We start from the raw sequence: 14,495 nt of genomic DNA on the forward strand, positions 1-14,495 counted from the left end.
CCTATATTAAAGCATCAATAGCGATATGCAAAGGCTTTATCAACCTTTATTGCTGCAGCACACTTATACTTTTTATAGCCTACTATTACAAACCCCGCCTAATATTCATATTACGTTCCATATGCCATTCTCCAATCCAAATAGCAAGGTAATTGAGAAACGTAACATTTCTAGCATAGATACCGAGTCTGCAAGATGTAAATAAGGCGAGGTGTCCCGAGCCGAATGCGCCCGAATCGATAACTCCGACTTGCTTTATTACGACTGTACTATCGAGCTTTGTAGAGTAACAGGTATGCTTGTCTGTGTTCTCTGTGGATTTTTATTATCTGTGCAACATTTTCGTAAAACGGGATGAAATTAAAAAGATAGTTTTAATTTACGTTTTTTTTATGGAATGTGTTGATTGCCAGTTGCAGTCAAATGAAAAAATAGGGATGATATAAATCAAATGGCGTACTTTTATGAGCTGTCAAAACACGATGGTCCCGTTGATTTAGTATGGCAATAGCTAGTTATGACGTCACCTTATTTGCCAAGTCAATTGACTATTTATGCCGCTATAGATTCAATTTTAGGGTTAATTTAAAACTACTGGTTTCAGACTTAAAAATATAAAAGTTTTTTTTGCTAGAATTGCGTCTTAGAATTATTGTTTCATGGGTGTCATCTATACAATTAAGTAGTAGTACAAGATATGAAGTAATCCTATGGCGTTTAAGTAAACTTTGATTGAGAGTATTTTTATATCAAACATCTCATCAGAATTGTAGACGAGTGAAGACTGAAATACATGTTAATATTTGCTCGTTATGAAACAAATTGAGCAAATATCTCTATATAATAAAAGCAAAATGGCCATATTCCCATACGTTTCTAATAGATTCCTCAGCAAAAGAAACAAGACTAGAAATTTCAATTCGCCGTCGGAAGCCACGCGACTACGGTGATGTCTTCATGGACTTATTCTTTAATACACCCACCGGAATTTCGTGTGCATTCGCTTTTTATAACTGATTAAATTATGATCGAGTCGCTTCGGCGAAATTAATTTTTCATCTTAACAAAAAGTCACTTTTATTTGCGACTAGCTTGGTGAAAGAATTTCGCACTAACTTTTTACTAACCTGCGGGACTGTCATTATCATATTATTATGTTATATTGGGAGGGTGCGAAGTAATAGGTGGGGTTAATGAAATTTATCGCAGCGCTCATAGTGGCCGAAAAAAGAAATAATCTAGGCTCTGTCATCTGTCATACTCATATGAATCTGTCATTAACAAAGCAATTTGTATAGACTTTAACTACCCAATTTTAGTAATAGATGTTTGTGTTATGATGCGAGCTTGGATTATTGAACACTGTCCCCGTTTTGTTCTTAATTCCTCTACATCTCGGACATGTCTAGCAACAATTTTCCTTATGAAACGGTTTGTGGTTGAAATTTTATATTGTGTGATACTCACAAAACCGGTCTTCAAAATAATACTCATTTTGATCTGAAAACGATATTTAATTTATTACTAGCGATATAAGAACAATTATAAAATTTTACTATTATTCAAAGAAACCAATAAGATAGCTTTATCTTTTCGTTTTACAGTAAAAGTACAACTAAACATGAAGGAAACAAACCCTGACATAACGAAAATAAAACACACTTTTCGGATAAATTTGACTTACCTCATTTAATTTTAATGATCAAAAATGAATACACAACCTTTTTTCCACACAAATCAGGGTATTACAGTAATTTTGTATTATAAATGAATATAATTATTCCCCTTGATGGCGGCCTTAATATAAATTAATACGTTATAGGTTTGATTTTTGGCACAATGTTGCGATGAAATTTCAAAACGTCAGAGAATCAGAGTCAAGAAAGTTGCAGACGCTAGGTGGCGCTGATGTTGTGCACAGAGCCAATACTCGGTGTTATTTTAATATTATTATATTTAAAAGCCGTAAGCCGTGGTGGCCTAGTGGTTTGACCTATCGCCTCTCAAGCAGAGGGTCGTGTGCGGTATTACATTTGAAATTTACCACGAGTTTTGCGGAATCGTGAGGAAACCTGTACAAACCTGCGAAGCAATTCAATGGTGCGTGTGAAGTTCCCAATCCACACTGGGCCCGCGTGGGATCTATGGCCCAAGCCCTCTTTTTCTGAAAGCAGGCCTGTGCCCAGCAGTGGGACGTATATAGGCTGGGATATGATGTGATATTTAAAAGCTGCACTGTGTGGGCAGTAGAAGTTAAGACTATGAAGCTACTCGCTTTACATCAATCCTATACATATACGAGTCGAGTACTCGTACATCGCCCTCTGCTAGTCACAGACATACCTCTAAGAATGCTTGGGCCATAGCTCCCACGCGGAGACAGTGCGAATTGGGAAATTCACACACACCATTGACGAAGATTAAAGTTATATCCATCTCCGTAAGGCCCGGGGTCAATTTCGAATGTAGTTTCGTACATGAATTTCGAAAACCTCAGTGGTGCCAGTTCCAATTTGAACCCAAAAACCTCTGTTTGAGGTATTATAGATCAAACCATTTGGCTACCACCGCTACGGCCGCTCGCTAAACATAGATATTAATTTAGTATTTTTTTGTAATAGGCCGATGAAAAAGACAGATGACATGCAAGATGTCATGTTACTTGTCTTATTGTAAATAAAATAACAGATGACGGACGATCGTAATACAGACTTTTCGTTGGTTTTGAGTCCCATATTAAGTCGAGACTCGCAAGAAAAATTGTGCAAGTGGCATTACATTGCGAGGCCGTAAAGCCAACGAGTTTGTAGTGGTCAATCGAGCGCCTCAATGTATTGCAACTTACACGATTTTTCTTGCAAGTCTAAACTCGGCTTTACGAGCAGGGCCCAAGTGCATATCAAATTACAATAAAATAGTATTAGTGAATTACTTAATTTGTTCGTCTTCCGGTTCGTGGTCGCCACTAGAGGACTTCTCCCCCAACGGTTATCAGTTCTTCGAGCGATGTGGCCTGCCCATTACCACTTCAATTTGCATATTTTTCCAGCTATGTCAGTGACTTTAGTTCTTCGACGAATTTCCGAATTCTACCGGGACAAAACTTAATTCAGCCTATACATGTTATCATATCGATATTAGATATATCAAAATATCGAGAGCTCATTAAAGGTAATCGGGTAATTCGACTTGAATTTGCACATAAATTTCCGACGCCTCTGCTTAAAATGCATATTTTGGAATACTTCGCCCTCACATCAATTTGCTGCATAAATTTTGCAGTCTAGGTACATCCCATTAGAAATATGTCAAACATAGCTTTAAAAGTTTAGGGTTCGATTACAGATGCGTATCGAAAAGTTTTGGTTTATTCAAAACTAGCTTTGGAATTCGGTTATCGCGCGCTGTTTCCTCGGGAACTGTGCATTTTTCCGGGATAAAAAGCTGGCTATGTCACTCCTTGGTTCATAAACTATCTCCATGCCAAAAATCATGTCGATCCGTCGCTCCGTTTCGACGCGAAAGACGGACAAACACACAGACTTTCGCATTTATAATATTAGTATGGATGCTAATTGCGGTACGCGGTAGCCAAGTGGTTTGATCTATGGCCTCTCAATCAGAGAGTGTTATCAAAATTTGTGTACGAAATTACATTGAAATTTATCACGAGCCTTATGGCGAGGAAACAATCGCGAGGCAACCAGCACACGCGTGTGAAGTTACCGATGCCCACGCTTGAGAGGTTTGTACGCAGCAGTGGGACGTTAAAGACCAGAGAAGCTTAAAAGACTTAGAGTAGGTAGTTAAAACATTCGTTCCTGATTAAAACATAGATTTCTGTGCAATTAAAGACTACTGCTTTATACTTAGTTATCGGATCATGTACAGTTCTAATTGAACTATAAACTCGGTACCAATAAACGATGAAATTGCAGCATCAAATTCCAACCTGCTTCAGCGACACTTACGCCATTATACTGTTAATTGTATTTCTCAGCATTGGAAAGCGGAGTTTTACGATATGTGGTTCCACATGGTAGTTAACGAGACTAGCCCAGGATAGCAGGCTTTATAGTTTAGTATGAATACCTAACGAACAGTTAATTCGTGTCACTCGTTAAAGCAGTTAGTCCAATACACGTTATTTGCATAATAACCGACAGTCCATAGCCCACATTTGTGGATGGAAATAGCTCAAAAATAACCTGAGATCTCTATCAAGTGGGTTTGAGCTTGTTATTTTGCAATTTTGATACTTTAATTGCAAAAGGATACATAGATTGTTTATTGCGTTGTACATGGTATTTAATAGCTTGACAAGCTTATCGATTCAGATAGTTACAGTTGCACTACGGTTGCACTAGCAGCACCGTACTTTGGGGGCTTAAAGGAGCTTGGCTTAGAAACCATTTAATGAATACTTTTGAAGTACTGGAGTCCGAACTACGATCAAAATATTGAAAAATAAAACTTAACACCAGGGGAGTTATTTTCTAATGCGTGGATGGTTGCTATCAAACGTCATAAGAAGATAGACAGAGAGGGTGAAAGCAATTATTCCAAACTGAACGCGTCAGTATGTGACTGCAGATAAGAGACCTAAAGAGACTGGATTTTTTTATATCTTTTTGAACTTAAGATTTTGGTCGGTAGTTGTCGAATGTTCTTTGATTCGTTATACAATTAAAATATATATTAACTATACTCTAAACTTACTGTAAAGTGATGCTTCTGCAAGCTCGGACCGTCGCCACGGTGTCAACGGTTGGTCTAAACAGAAATATTCGCTTTGTCTTTAATTTACTCGTGATACTGCATATGTGGTTGAGTGAAGCATGGGTATGATGTGTCGAATAAAAAAGACGCATCGAGTTCTTAAAAATCATTAGGTTATTGATATTTTCGGTCACGATCGCTGGTGTGATTCAACTAGTTTCATAGTGGGACTATGAAAACGTTGTTGCAACACGGACGTAACGCTTACTTATGTAACAAAATAGACGAAAACATGAAGGGGGACATGAAGATATCAGAGCCTGACCAATCGATTTCATTATATCACACGATTTCCAGAACGGAGTAAACCTTGCGGTCAATTAGTCGTACCTACCTGGCAACTTGACGCTTTCTAATTCCACTCCAGCGAGCCCCTCACAACTGCTCGACCATAAACAATGATTTTCGAAACACTAAACGCAATACGTTTGGATTCGACACGACATTTTTTCCACGAGTCTTACATTTTCTTGCGTTTTCGCAACGCGTCCAGCGCCCCGCTGTATCTATGTATAGACTACAGAATACAGCCCGTAAACAAAACAAACTTATCAGACAGCAAAGTTTACGATCGATGCCGCCCCATATGCAACACGTCGAAATCGAAAGCGACAACTTTGTTCCCTAGTTCACAACCCTTCCGCGTGTGCACTTGTCGCTCACCCCGTCATTGAGGAAACTCGGGACGCACCCTCTCTCTCCCACGCGGGTCACGCACGTCGCACATGTGTTGCGTCTCGCTCGTCACATGCGTAGCGTGTAACGGCGGGACGCTCGTGTGAGCCACAGGTCGGGACGTCGTGCGATGCCACGTGCGGGGCCCATTCACGCTTCCGGCACACAGCGAGTGGGAGTCGCCCGTTGTCTATGGTCAGGCCGCGCGTGCCGTTTATTTTGCAACGAGATTTACAACTATAACTGTAAATTAACTTTATCGAGCGGACCCGAAACTAGGTCGTATGGAATCAGCATTAATTATCGCTTTAATCTAAGACCGATGTCGACTACGTACAATAGATCACATGATAGATAGCTGCTCACGCCAAGGATAAGGTAATATCGAGACGAAAAACGCCATAACTGGCTCTCTTGGCTGTTAACTAGGTTAATCCATTGTTTCAGCGCACGCATAGTGGCCAGTCGATGTGGGGACCGATTAATGGAAAGAAGTCTAGGCCGAGAGAAGATCCTTGCATTGTTTACGCGATCGCGTGTCCAGTGTAAGTCCCCATTGCATAAGCAATGTGGGGTGTAAATAGTAAATCGCAAACACCTACTCAATAATGAATATGGCCGGTGCGCCTTGAACGACAGGCTATTGGGGACATGCACAATCATTTTGCACTAGAATTGAAACTAATGAGAAATTTAACTCCGCTCGGATAATAAGAAAATGAAATCAATATGACCATCATTGGAATGATGACACCCACGGTTTGGTCTCTCGATCAAAAACAAGTTAAGATGAAAACCTTAGTGGTAAATAAATATCTAGATTCACACCAATAGGTAAGAACGAAAAACTACTTACTTTATATACATTTAGAGCTCTTAGCTTTAGTTCGTTGCTGCGTGACGTAATCAGATTAGCACTTTGATTTATCCAATCGAAGCTTTTTGCTCTGAATCCAAGCTTGAAATGTAACGAATATCTCTCTTCTAATAAGCTTTACTGAAAATAGAGTGGTCGTGGTCGTCGATCATGGTATCATTTTCTGAACTGACATGACGACTTTATTTTTGAAAATATTTGGTAATTTTCCCGCGCCTTCCACACTGCAGTGCAGTTCGGAGCTCGAAGTTAGGAATAGTGAGCATAAAAGGCGACGATGGGACCATAGGAAAATAAGCTTTTGTCTACTAACCCACGGGAAGATATCGGCCCGTTATATTCTAAAACAGGTTATGATACAACTACAGAGCTTAAACATGTCATAATTTTCATTCAAGCTTTGACGAATACATACAGCAGCTAAATGAATGCCTAAATGTACTGTAAGGTATGAATGGTAGGTTGACACATGCGTTCGGACAGGTGATAACAGAGCGGCTCGCGCGCAGCGGGAAGCAAAGGACTTCCTCAAGAGTGACACACGCATCTGAGCTGGCCAGGCTCCGCAAAACAGTTCATAAAAACCATTCCCGTGACTAACAATGACGTGTGATTCATAATTGCCAACATAATTGTAATTGCACTCGTAATGACACTACACCGTTTCCGAATTAGCGTTCACGTTTGATAGTAAAAAGAACACATTAGCTGAATCACACACGCCTGGGAGAATTCCATACAAATACTAAATTACGACCACTAACGTGTTAATTTCGTAAGCTCGCAACCAATTTGGGCATTAACTATTGAAATGTATTTTCGTTAACTTCCCATGTTACATCCCGTGTGAAGCAGCTGAGAGGCGCTTTCTATTGTTCCGCGCGCAATGAGAGCCGATCTCATTGTCTATGCCCAAATAGTGAAGCGCTTTAATCACTCGATTCAGCCGGACCGTTTTTCGATGCTCGATTTATTGGGCACATGACATTCACGCTCCGAACGCAAACTTCATTGTTATTTAGAAATCGGAGCGGGCGCCTAATTAATTTTGTTATTAAATTTATTATCTGGTAATAACGCGTCGACGGCATGCAGAAGCTAACTGTAAAGTTGGTTTTGTTTGTATTCCGGCGGGCAAGCTGCTCGCCCATTTGTAGTAATAAAGAACGGAGTGGTGGGTATGTGCTCTGCGGTTTTATTGATCGTATCGGTAATTCCTCGCTTCCGTTGCGTATGTAATGTAATCTATCATGTGAAAGAGCCAAAACGATTGCGGTTATTCGCAAGAATCGATTTAAAGCGGATAAAGCTATACGAATAAAATAATCGATTGGATCGGTACATTTTATTGTTAGTAACTTTCACTGTGCATGAACCGTAAATAATACAAAAATTAGTGCCCAACAAAAACTAGGATTTGTCAATATTAAAAGTAACTGGTTTCGTATGCTTTTCTTTATTTATTTTGGACAGCACGTAACCGAATGTAGATAGATAATGGTTTCTTATTCGCGGCGAAGCGGCATTATTATACCTACTGGTGGCTTTATTTAATTCATGCAAGTAAACAAAATAGTGAGTGACATGAATGGTCTATTCTCATATCCAATTATAAGTCTGTACAATCGAGTATGCAATCGAATACAAAAGAGTAAATTGTCTTCGGGCGTCTATTTATCACAAACCGTATCGAGGCATGATATAGAAAAAGGTTTGATTGATTTTGACCAAATTGCTGTTTACGTGTGTGGTGCGCCACAATGATTTGTTCCTGCTCGACAACATTACTCATGTGCCTCTGACTCACTATGGGCGCCCTGACAGTTAATAACATATAATTGTAATTGGTAATGAAATTATTGAGAATTTAATGCTTGAATTTCCTAGTATTTTTTGGTAAATGACTCCACGTAACAATAACATTGATATCTTCCGTATGAGTACGTATACACTCAGTTTCACAACAGTCATAGACCACAAACATGTTTTATATGAAAAAACTGACTGTCGAATTTAATGAGTTCTATATTCAAAACACTTAGGTGCCAATTATACGGGCAATGAGATATTTGCAATAGGTATATAGGTAGAGAACTTAATGAAATGCCCTTCTAGCTTGTTGTAGTGTAGGTTTAACGCATTTAGTGGCGACAACGCATTTACTTAAGTAACAGTTTTCTTGACTTTGCCGCGGTGGCGCTGTCATAATTTTCCAGATTCAACGCATATGTGCGTTTGCAGTATCTAAGTATTTAAAGAAGTCTCAAGTTTGACAGCAGCATTTCTCTAACGAGTATGGAGAGTCAAATTGACTATGGACAGACAGTTTATTACTACATCCACGAAGGGCATCTCTTAATTCCAAGTTTTTGCAAGCATTTTTAAACTTTCGATGTCCGAGTCAAATCTTGCAAGTTCAATTTGACCTGATTGTAGTAGTAAGATTGACTGGAAATTTGGTATGGATATGTAAATTGGATGACAATGCTATAATCAGGTAGTGCTATCTTGGTGCTATCCAGGATCGTCTCCTCTGGCTCTGGAGCCAAATCATCAACGGTTAATGACATAGATTTGAAATTTGGTACGGATATGTTAGCAAAAACACATTTATCTATCGACATACGAAATGAATATAATTATGTATCTAATCCGTATTGTGTGGTGTACTGGAGCCGTGCCACAAAATTGTGGTTTCCCTCGGTTTGTGAACTTTATAATCGCGGGATCAGTAATCCGATTTCGTTTCCTCGCCGACCTCTGCTCTGCGGCTGTAAAAAATCAAGTCCACTTTCGGACGCTCGTCCCCCTTTGTATCGTCTTTCGTTACATTAAGTAGGTTGCGAAGTTCAGGAGCGGGAAAAGTTTTTTATAAAGGTATTTTCCTTGATTTCGGTGGAATAACATTTATCTGTGGTAAAGGATCCTTTTTAAGGGTCAATAAATCTTCGAATGATGAGTGGCGGTGGTAAATTTGGACGAGTTAGAGTAACTGTAGGTGTGAACGGAGAGTACGGGGTTTTTGCTGCGCTGCATGCATCGATGCACAAAGCGGGACGTGCCCGTTGACTTCATGTGTCGAGCGCTTTTTGGTCGCTCAGCACTGTATTTTAATTGCTTTCTAAAGTCCATTCGTCACTCAATTCCCATGACCGTCTCTATGAAATCGACTAGCACACGTAGATGCATGACATGTAGTTTTTTCGTGGAGTTTTTTGTGTTTATCGAGAGAGAGATCTGGCGTATACGCCGGTCATTGTGCCGGTGAGAGGCCGCGTTTCCGAACACACTCGTGATCTTATTTCAAATCTCATTCACAGAATACTCATTCAAAATTTGAATTTTACGGGCGGAATCAATTATGGACGTGTGACGAAGAGGTATTGGGTATGGCTACCGGGAGAGGACCTCTTAGAGAGGGGTTATGTAGCACGGGTAGGTAATGACGGCGAGCGGCTAGCACAGCGGGCTGTGCCATGCGCATGCACATCAATCTTGCTCGGGATTGTTCGTCGGCACCTCTTTATCGTTAACAAAAAATCGGGCAGTGCTTTTTCTCATGGGTACCGCAGACAATGGCAGAGCGCGTATATCAGTTGTTATTAAATTCGTATAAGATTAAACCTAATATATGATTCGAGTTCCGGTTGCGTGTTGGATAACAGTTTTTTTGGATCTGGTTAAAAATGGAACGGTACCGGTGATTTGGATCGCACAGATTCAACATGACTTTGGAATAAGATTCCGATCTGATTCACATGGCACGTTACATAAATGTATGAACAAGTGTATTTTAAAAAACGCAGTAACTGAATCGCGTACCAGGATGGAACCTATGTGCCACTAATGTCTGTTGACATCCCATACTTTACCAAAGAATTAATCAAACTGAAATTGATATATGAAAAGGCTGTCCAGCTTAACCCAGGTTTCACTGATTATTTTTCTTACAATGGACCGTGTAATTTGCCCTAAAGAGGAACAGGATATATCGTGTGTATTTCCTTCCAGGATCAATGCAATGTGCATGTGCCCAATTTAACTCTTCTATGCGCACACGTATTAAGCATGTTTTAGTACATTACGTTACCCCCAATGATATACCATTTTAACCACACACCCTTACTTAATGACCAGTTTTTTAGCCTTATAGACGCCTCACGTTTTTCGCATGCGTAACATTTCTATTCTTATTTTTAGTTCTGTGATCGTCTGTATGGGCTATTTTTTTTATAGATACAGGAAATTTCGTTCAAGACCTTCAAGTCAAATCTGAACGCGTCTTTTGTATTGTTCGGTTGGCACTCTCGTTACAGTACAAAAATATGTTATAGTTCAAGCAGAAATTAAGGCGCAGTATTCCATTAAAACAGCTTTCAATAAGCGATTATTGATAACCTGACGTCGTCGTAAACCGTATAAAATACGGCGCGGACGTTAAGCGTCGACGCGGGTCTTCCAATTAACCGGGTGTATTTGTCAGTGTGGCTAAGTAACGATGCACTATTCACTAATCTGTGGACTCCTTTTTAGCTGGCAACCCTATTTGAATGCGTAATACTTTGATCAATCTGGTTGGAGTAGGCTATAAATATAATATGTTCTTAAGTTTTCGCGATATTACTACTACGGACAATAATGCGAGGCCAGGTTAGGTCCTGTTTACATTATTCCAGTAAAATCTTTCGAGTAGCATGACACTGCCCGCAATGTAACGTTACTGGAACAATTATAACAGGTTTTTAGGTTTTAACTCGTACGTGGCGCTATTTTTCGCTCGTACCCGTCAAACGGCTTATGAGGGTATGACCTGAAAGGGAACTCTGTTAAAAACGTTCGTCAAAAAATCTAAAAATGATGTATGTAAATTTTCAAGTCTTTGGTTAATATTTAGAATGTTTGAAAAAGTTTCAAATTAATTATTTCTAATAGTAACTGTACCGATATCGTACTAATGCTGTTTTTTTATTTATTGCTTACCTCCTAATAATGTGTGTATGTATGACAACTCTTTATTGTAGGTACAAAATAAGTAAACAAACATAATTGACAAACATTGAGATATAATGTACAAAGGCGATCTTATCGCTTTAAAGGAAATAAAAATATATGTACTTAAATCTTAACAAAAAAACACGCACAGAAAATTTATTGAATGGAGGTTTGCGGAAACTTCCAATGTTATAAATACGATGCCACAGACAGACAGAAAGACGGACAGACTAACAGACATTGGCGTTAATATATTCCCTCTTTTTGCGTTGGTGGTTAAAAACATTCACCAACAGTCTCATCAGGTATTACGACCAATTCGAATACGAAAGTGCATACTTCAGTTCATATAAGTAAGCTTTGGTTTTATAAAATTGAAATTTCCATAATTTTGTATCATAATGCTGCGAAATATTTGCCGTATCCTTATCATTTTATGGTTGTTATACCTAATAGGTACCTAACAAACAAGGCCTAGATTCCATATTGTAGGTACTATTTGTGCTCAAGTTGAATGAACCATAAATTATTAAACAACGGCGTTTACACTATGAAAGTGTAAAATGATTATAGCATTTTTTAAATGTAGGTACTTTTAGGGTTCCGTACACAAAGGTTGTCCGTCCGTCTGTCACAGGGTACGCCTGTATATTGTTGTTGTAAATCGTTGTTATTTTTCTCTTTCAGTGTGTTATTGTAGCCACTATTTACTTCTAGTAAAAAAACCCCGACTGTCTTAAAAAACTACCTATAGGTATATAAAAACTAAAAAGGAAAAATGATTCTAGTAGTCTAGATCTTTGTTAAGTACTTGTAATATAAAGTGCAACATTCGGGACCTACACACTAATGGAAAACTGTTTTGACGAATCTAATAAAGCTATACAGATAAGATAAAAGAAATAGACATATATATACGACATAGGTACGCTGGACAGACATAACTCTTCTTCGCGCAGTCGGGTAAAAAGAAACTGAAAGGGATCCCATATAAGGAACATTTTATTTTCTGCATTTTTACTCGACCATAATCAGCGGTATGGAACTCTTCACGAATATGTTCGATTCGTAGTTGATCGATTTTCCTTAGTCGAAAGTCCAACGCCACAAAGTCTCACATAATTTTACGATTAAAATTGTTTTCCTCATCGATACTTAAAAAACGTTACGCTTTAATTAACCACAACAATGTAAAGTGTTCGCTAATGTTATTCTTTTGACAACGTAATCAAAATTAGAGGTGATTCTTACGTAATTTACAAACGATACCTACTTAGTTGGTACAATATGTATGTAGAAGACGGCACGGAAGTACCTAAAATCATATTTCCCTATCGCTCGTTTGAGACAATTCATGTGAACAAGATTTTTTTTTCATTTGATTTTGGGTTCTACTTTAGTGCTGTTTAAAATGAGCTTATCTTGAAGAACAAGTTTTTATGTAGAAAAATATCTTAAAGGTTCATCTCGGAAACAGCTCTGACAATTTCGATTAAATTTGATATTATGTTTCTCAACATTTTTCGGGGGCGAACAATCGTTCTAGCTTGGTTTAATTTCTGAGAAAATGCGTGGGTCGAGTTTTAACCTAAACGAAGAAGAACGAAACGAAGGTGGTCATTTCTATCTACCGTTGTACCCTGAGTTTATCTCTCCGATTTCAACAAAATTTGGAAGGTAGACTCAGTCCATGATTTCGAGCTGGAAAAACAGGATGTGTCTCCAAAATATCGTATGGATGTGTCCGTTTTGTTACATATTTTTCTTAATAATTTTCGTAACAAAACGGACACATCCATACAATATTTTGGGGACACATCTGGAGACCTTGTTTTTCCAGCTCGGAATCATGGACTAAGTCTACCTTCCAAATTTTGTTGAAATCGGAGAGATAAACTCAGGGTACAACGGTCAATAGAAATGCCCAGGTACTGGATTCTAATATATGCTAATATGGGCTAAAGTCACACAATACCTACATGCTCAGAATAGGTACCTTATTATAATTTTGATAGAAGAGGCTCAGATCAAAGTTAATCAAACAAAAAGTAAAGACGAAGTTTTGCCATGTTTTGCGGCAAAGTGACGTCGGTGTAAACTATACCTCGCCTTGCGTGTGTGCTTGCAGCTGTGTAAGGCGTACAGTGAGGCGTAGTTAAAAGGCGTTATAAAAGTCTACATTTTAAGAAGATTACGAATAAAATCGTTATTTAAATTTTAAAACTTATAGTGTAATAGGTGTCACATTAGTTTTTATTATATTATGTAGGTACTTATTTAAAAGTATCTGTCACGAAGACGAAAATTAAAAAAAGTTCGCTAGTCCATAAGTCCAACTTTTTCCATGAATTGACAACAATAGCAAGTTTCATTTCTCTTCTCAAGAGGAGGCCAAAGGAATGGCATCCATTCAGCCAATTAAGCGCACAGCTTAAATTAAAACTAATAATTACCTAGACAAAATAGGTAAGTACACGTACATACAGGTAGTGCTTATGTCGGCGGCCGATCGTAAAATCCGCAAAATCACGAAATTTCTTTGGCATATCGTGAAATGGCTAAGGGACATCCGCCATATCGTTCAAACAAAACTCACCGTTTAACGATTTGCCTAGTGTCGTTTAGGTTGGCCAGTTTAGGCAGATCATGAAATTCCTAGGCATATTATGAAACGCCGCCATATCGGTTCTGGCACATCGCCGGCCGCTGCCGCGGCACGCTCGCTTCGCTCGCTCGGCTCGTGCGTTGTGGTCACAATTCATTTTAACCACTCGCTCGTCGTACCAAAATTTTTCTGTTTTTCGGCATACCTATCACGATAGCCCGGTACATAGAGCTAGGAATATCGACGAATGCGTTGCTCTAATCGATCTGCCGTATTGTTTCTCAGGCACATCGTGATATAACTGGCCAACTTTTAGGCATATCATGAAATAGCGCCATTTCATGATATTATGCCTAGGAATTTCGTGATCTGGCGGATTTTACGATCGGCCGCCGACACTTATACCGTAAGAAAATCGTAAACACTTACATAAACAAGATAAGTGTTGGAAAGTAATATATGCTGTAAACTATTTTTGCATATCAAATGAATGTCTATTAAAAATATCTTTATGTTCTTAGGACGTCTAACGCAGGTTGTATCTCGCTTGTCGATCAGTGCGTCTTT

The 14,495-nt window shown here is 38.8% G+C and overlaps 1 protein-coding gene across 4 annotated transcripts in view; it reads right to left on the reverse strand.

Annotated features, from left to right (window-relative positions):
• The window catches only part of LOC141440873 (protein jim lovell-like), a 31,249-nt gene that overhangs the window by 8,298 nt on the left and 8,456 nt on the right, over positions 1-14,495 (reverse strand). For 2 of the 4 annotated variants that reach the window (XM_074105451.1, XM_074105450.1), the window contains exon 2: positions 4,720-4,773. The exons of the other annotated variants lie outside the window; for them this stretch is intronic. In XM_074105451.1, the coding sequence (XP_073961552.1) occupies positions 4,720-4,773 (54 nt within the window). The remainder of the gene's footprint in view (positions 1-4,719; positions 4,774-14,495) is intronic. 4 annotated transcript variants of the gene reach the window in all.

Source organism: Choristoneura fumiferana, chromosome 23 (genome assembly GCF_025370935.1).
Source record: "Choristoneura fumiferana chromosome 23, NRCan_CFum_1, whole genome shotgun sequence".
Taxonomy (NCBI): domain Eukaryota; kingdom Metazoa; phylum Arthropoda; class Insecta; order Lepidoptera; family Tortricidae; genus Choristoneura; species Choristoneura fumiferana.